Source organism: Apostichopus japonicus, chromosome 6 (genome assembly GCF_037975245.1).
Source record: "Apostichopus japonicus isolate 1M-3 chromosome 6, ASM3797524v1, whole genome shotgun sequence".
NCBI lineage: Eukaryota > Metazoa > Echinodermata > Holothuroidea > Aspidochirotida > Stichopodidae > Apostichopus > Apostichopus japonicus.
Genome location: NC_092566.1, coordinates 15,550,121 through 15,556,489, shown reverse-complemented (window position 1 = coordinate 15,556,489; position 6,369 = coordinate 15,550,121). Strand labels below are relative to the sequence as shown.

Genomic DNA, 6,369 nt, shown 5'->3' with positions numbered 1-6,369 from the left:
CAGTTTGGGCGGTTCATTGAACCAGGCCCCTCTGTGACCGGGAGACATGGAGTGGCCTTTGTATTTCTTTCTTATCAATAAAAAGTAAAAATTTTGTTGGCAATGCCAAGACATTCATATATTTCATAAAGGAAAGTACACTGGCATCCTCACAGCCTGTTCAGAAAAGAACTAAACGTTTTCTCTCTTATTTTTTTCAGGAAGGACATGACTTACCTTTCTTCTGCCGTTTATTCCCTACTTCATTCCCAACTTCTCTTTGTCCCTCATCATCTTACATCATCTTACATCAATCACTTTTGTGTTCACCCGGCCTATGATGTATTATGTGCTTATATTTTGTCCCTTGTATTTTCTGTTACTTGTCATTTAGCCTATGAAGAAGATCCTGCTAGGATCGAAACGTCAGGCCCACTTTTAAATTTATATTTTTCCCTTTTGAATTATTATTATATATTTTTTCATTCACTTACGTGTTTCCAGCTAATAACAACATTTTCCAGAGAGAGCATAGAACAAAGTGCGGTGTTCATATATACAAATAATATTCACTCAGTTATTGTACATTTGTTGTATGGATAAGGATGAAAAAGTGCAATACTTAATTATTAAATCGTTTTTCCATAATGAAAATTGGGAAATAGAAAGGAGAAGGCATGGATTAGTGTACACACTTAAACGCAATTGTATAATAATGTAAAATTTCATTCCATAAAGGTCAAAGTTTATAATCACTGGTAATAGGAAGGGCCAAAAATTAGTATTTGTTTTCTTAATGTTTTCTGTTTCTTGAACGCCAAGTACGTACTCTGCAGTTTGTTTGGCTTATTCTTTTATTTTCCCACTTAATTTTTGCAGTTTGGGCTTTCCGTAGCGATAAGTAAACATTATCGACTACTAATCTGGTTGTACTTTCTCTACAGCCGCTGTAACAGTGTAAAGTTGTAACGTTAAATTACTGGGTCTGATAGGAAGCCTGATGGTACCCGCATTAACTACCAAAGCAAATGAAAAAAATCTTCATCAGCGAATAGTACTTAAATAATCCAATGGCATAAAGACTCTAGACCTTTTCAGCTTTGTGTGGGAGGTAGTAAAAAATAGTCAAACAAATCGTTGTCTATATTTTTCGCGCAACTAGCACATATCCACACAGAACGGTGAGTGATAAATAATTTGAAGCTGAATCATGGTTTACCAAGGTGCAACTACTGTACAAATTTAATATCCTATGTTACATATTACTATGCCTAATTTCGTAGGGAAATTCGGACTGGATGTTTAAACCTAAGATAGGTACGCAGTATATATTTACTACAATATAATATCAGTATGTTGGCTATAGCATGTTGTTAATGTTAAGAAAAAAGTGGCATCTGCATTGAGCCAAAGGTTAACCACTGCAATTGTGACTTGGAAAGGACTGAGCCCAAAATTGCCCTACATATTGGTGCATTTTCTTTGTATATTATTGTTTTAATCACTTTTAATCAAGTAACATGTGGGGTGTTGTAGATGTGAATGTGATATTGTTTGTCGTGACAGGGTCTATATCCGAGAGCCAATTCTGGCTGCGGTGAAAAGTGCTGCTGATTTTAGCCATTTGTTTGTCTTTTCTTTTACAGGTATTTTACAAACTGAAAATGGTCAGGATCCTGGCTAACGGTGATATAGTGCAAGACGATGATCCTCGAGCACAACAGGGTAGGAGAACTCAAGGAGGAACAAATATACATGGACTCCGATCTAGTACCAGTGATCAAGGCAGAGGGTACAGGGTAAGAATAACACTGTATTTCCCAAACATTCTGCCACCTGTCAAAAACAAAGAGCTTCATCATGCTTCTGTTATTATGTTAATTGTATGAATTCTGTTCTCATTAAAAACTGAAAATTTTAAGAATATATACCGGCAAATCTTGCTATATTTGTACAGTGTATATGACAGGTCTTACAATTTTATCATCTTTTTTCTAGTGACATTTTCATTTAGCAATACCAGAAAAGTTAGTTTATGCTACTGTTTATTGAGCACAGTAGGGTTGCATCTCTGAAAGACAAGGCCTTTTTTCTTCCTTTTAACAAACCACAACAGGCCATATTTATCTTGGAAGTCATTAAAAATGTCAGAACTTTGCAATGTAGTGTGTGAAGTTTTGTCGACTGCCTGAGTACCCAATTTGGCCCCAAAGAGCATCTAGTACTAGTGTAGTGTCTAGTGTGCATGAGGGATCCATTTTGACAGTTTTTTTCTTACAGTAGGTTGTCATATTGAAAAAAAATATATAACAAAAGTTCATCCGTGAAATTTATTCAAGGCTTAGTATGAATGTATATATAAATATCACTCTACTCAAAAAGAATATATATTGTGATAGATTGTCAAAGGTCGGTGGTAGAATTTTGGCTGCAAACAGGGGCGTATCCAGGGGGGGGCACAACAGGCGCGCGCCCCCCCTATTGGCCGTCACCAAAAAAACAAAAAAAAGTTTAGCAAAAAAAAAAAATGATGACGACCTTTATGTGAGATGTCGGTGATCGCTCAACCCCCCCCCTCCCGTATGCTTTATTTTTTGTTTGCCAAAAAAAGGTTCTGGCGAAGTTCGACGGCATAATAGTTTTAGAAACATAGATGGTAATTGTGTTTGTATTATCACTATAAACACTAAATGACATGCCAGCCATACTAAATTGTGCATTTTGTGTCCATATTTACTGGAAATGTTGCTTAATAGGTCGAAAAATGGATCACATATGGCCATGGGCGGCGATCCTGAGTGGAGTGGGGATATATCCCCCCATGAAAATGGGTGGAGGGGATGTAATGCACCATATCCCCCCCCCACCAAATGCCAGGGATAATAATATTTTCATGCCTACATTTATGCATCTTCGTTAATGTACTGCTCTTTTTTAGCTTCATTTCTCGCCTACCATAAACGCAGTGCGATCTTTTCAAATAAAGCGTCTTTATAAAGCAAAAATAGTTGACTGTGGGCTTCATTGGCCCTATAACAACAAAATGTATTATTGCGCCCACGGTATTGATATAGTACATATATGCACCCTCATAGTATTCATACAGGCCCTATAGTAGGCCTACACACGTACATGTTCCCTCGAACAGCTGAGAATCTCATGTAACCAGGGTAATGCTTAATACACGTTTCATCTGGATGCCCTAGCAATCAGTACCTAGGAATGTAACTATGTGTAATTGTGTATTGCATGTGTATAGGCCTATAATAGCCTGCATGAGGCCATTTTCTTCATAACAGAGCTCTCGAACATTCTAACGTTGCGCCTGAAACAAGATTGACAGGGGCAATTTTCCCAAAATAACACCCAAAATTAAAAAAAAAAGTATTTTGGATCCTGATTATGAGATATTTCGGACATGACATCCCTATTTTAAAGTTGGGTATATGCCGCTTGGAAACCTCGGGAAGTGCCGTTTCCGGCCATCTAGAGGGTTTGTTAATCCCAAAATTTTCTTGTACGCTTCGCGCCAACCCATGGTGGCGCTACGCTTAGATAGTCAACAAGGTCATATCCCCCCCCCCCCCACTCAGAAGTACGGATCGCCGCCCATGCATATGACACCATTTTGCATTTCAGCCCTTCTTTGAAAGCAAAAATTGCACACCCCTCCCCTTAGACCCATCCCCCAGGACGGCGATCATTCATGCCTGGCGCCCCCCCTATTGAAAAATCCTGGATACGCCCCTGGCAAACGTGATTGTATGACCTTTGACATCAAGTCGCTGAACAGAAATCAAGAGTAGGACACATTTTAAGCCAAGTTTGAATGTATCAAAGCAAATTTTGCTCATAGTGACTCAAAAATAACTCTAAAGTCCTGAGCCATTCAAACTTAGCTGTCCAGTCCAAAGTTTTGCTACACCTGTTTTAATACAAAAATTCCTTTGATGTAGAAACTAACAACTTTTTTCTTTTATCGACCAGAATGAAGGTCAAGGTCAAGGAGGTGGGCAAGCCTGGTATGGAGGAGGTGCTGGTGGAGAGGGTGTACCAGAAGACGGTCAAGTCAGACAAGTGTCCATATTTGAAGTAATCAACCAGAAACTGCTAGATCTAGGAGTTCCTCGCTGGAATTTTGGCCAACACGTGGTAGAGCCCATCGTACTCATCGGTTTTTTGATAGCCATGCTCTTGTTCGGCTTTAGAGGACTTCTAGTTGGCGGACTGCTGTTTGCAGTCGTGAAGATGAGTCAGGGTGGCGGACAAAACCAACAGAGGAGAAGATAGTAGTAGTGCCGTAACATTTAAAGGCATAAGGGGGTCTTATCTTGTGGGCGATGAGCGGCTCTAGGGTTTTGCAGAAAGATTTCAATCCTTTTCAATATCCCCCCGCCCCCAAAGTGGACACAATTGTAAAGTCATTTGATACCACTTTGCATGGAAATGTTAAAGTTAAAAGTTACGTGAGTTTCGTCACTGCGCCATCTCGCTGCCAACTCCTGTGCCTTTTTTCTCCGTCAGTAAAACAAAGTGTTGCAATACCACCATTTTGTCCTCAGTTAAATTTTGGAACGTAACAGTTTCTGCCGGTGTGCTGTAGATATGCAGTGCCTGGGATGTTTTTTCGACATAGCAGATTAGTTAACCAGGTCGTGGTGATCGCAATAACAGAAAGAATTGATACTGATGAAGAAATCATGAGGTCAGAGTAAAAACAATTGCATATTGTTGACCAAATTCCATGTTGTTTTGTTTTTATGTAAAATTGAAGTCAAGTTCTGAATAATGTTGATATGGTTTCAGATATATTTGATGAAATATGAATAAATTATGTTTAGTGTGCCATCTTGGCATTTAAAATTATAGCAAAGGGCTTAGATTTAATACACTGGTTGATATGGTATATAATACAGAGCAAGTAAAGTGAAGCGGGCTGGGGTATCTTTCACAAATCATAAATAATCCTTAGTGGCTACTAAATTACTTTTAACATTGCCTTGGATTTTGATTTCAACTTGCAACTAAATGCAACATCACATGTCTTGTCAAATCAAATTAACACACTTGACCATTCTGGTATACAAGGAGGGCATGGTTATTGCGTAATATCTCAGTCATATTTCACAATACAGTGTGAAAAAAAAATCGCCTTTTATTTGTTTTTGCTTGTTTGTGTGTATGATTGTGTCTGTATGTTCTTTTCATTTGGCCATCAGAATACTTAATTCATTGCATGGTGCACTGGGGATGCAAGGCAGTTCGTGTTCTTCCAACAAGGCAAATTTCATTGGGGGGAGGGCAGGGGTAAGGGTTGGTACCAATCATTGAGAGTATGGGCTATGGAGGGTGCTTAGATGGAAAATTGCACTTTTGAAGCAATGTCGATTTTATTTTAGGCTGTGGGGGGGGGGGGTGGGAGGGGTGTTCCAAAGTTCCCCTTGAGGTATATATGGTTATGCTCATGATGGAAAGCAACTTTCAAAGACTCAGTTTGGACATTGTAGTTTTGTCAATGAATACCCACCTGGCTTATAGCCAACACTTTATAATGGGGAGGGAGGTGGGGGGGTGGGGGGAGAGATGAAGACAGATGGGTGCCAAATGGGACAGAACCATCGAGTCTCATTTAGCTGTGGTTCAGGACCGCCTTGTATACAGTGTTCTCATAGCATGGAATTCAGATTCCTCGATATATTACACACTGTACGTAGCATTCATATACAGTAGATGCAAAGAAACTCCACATTTGCAATTGAGCCAGCCACTCCTCTTATCCTTATATCTCTCATCTACAATATGAGGGGATGTGATGCAGACGTATACCCAACAAGCTATCGGTGGTGGATTTAATAAGGTTAAAGGTAGTCAGTACAGGCCCCAAATTATAGCACACTATTGCTAGAAGTTTTCAAAAAGTACTCTTCTGGAGGTGTTTACTCTCCAAATTGTTCTCAGACATTTTAAAGGTACACACAAGATGACTGAATATCTCAGTGAGGAAAATTTCATATGAAAGTTGTAATAAAAGCAGTTAAAGAATTTTGACCAAAGGTGACCATATTTGAATATCTAGCATATTTGGGGCCGATACAGCATACCTTTAAAGGATGACATTGAGCACGAAGTTAACTTCTCTATTTGTATATTAGATCCTCCTGCAAGCAGGAACTCGCGAAGAAGCCTCATTGGCTTATCAAAGCCGCAAGCTGACCGAAGTCAGTCTCTTATAACGTCCATGATTATGAATTGTTAATTGTCAACAACTCTGTAACTTGACAACATACATTAATAAATTGTACATTAATAAATAATATACATTAATAAATTATATTTGGAAACCATTAGGAAACACAGTTATCAGTGCAGGTTGTAATTACATATCACTTT

At 38.8% G+C, this 6,369-nt stretch overlaps 1 protein-coding gene across 1 annotated transcript; it reads left to right on the top strand.

Annotated features, from left to right (window-relative positions):
- The first annotated feature begins 900 nt into the window (after nucleotides 1–900).
- LOC139969099 (protein FAM241B-like) lies at nucleotides 901–5,132 on the top strand. Its single transcript, XM_071973881.1, has 3 exons — nucleotides 901–1,160; nucleotides 1,626–1,778; nucleotides 3,967–5,132. The coding sequence occupies exons 2-3, from the start codon at nucleotides 1,644–1,646 to the stop codon at nucleotides 4,267–4,269; spliced, it is 438 nt and encodes a 145-aa protein (XP_071829982.1). The 5' UTR covers nucleotides 901–1,160; nucleotides 1,626–1,643; the 3' UTR covers nucleotides 4,270–5,132.
- Nucleotides 5,133–6,369: the final 1,237 nt, after the last annotated feature.

Bases quoted from the DNA above. Each gene is read 5' to 3' on its own strand.
- LOC139969099 (XM_071973881.1), top strand. From the start codon at position 1,644: ATGGTCAGGATCCTGGCTAACGGTGATATAGTGCAAGACGATGATCCT. The intron at 1,779-3,966 runs GTAAGAATAACA...TTTATCGACCAG, and splicing joins ATCAAGGCAGAGGGTACAGG to AATGAAGGTCAAGGTCAAGG.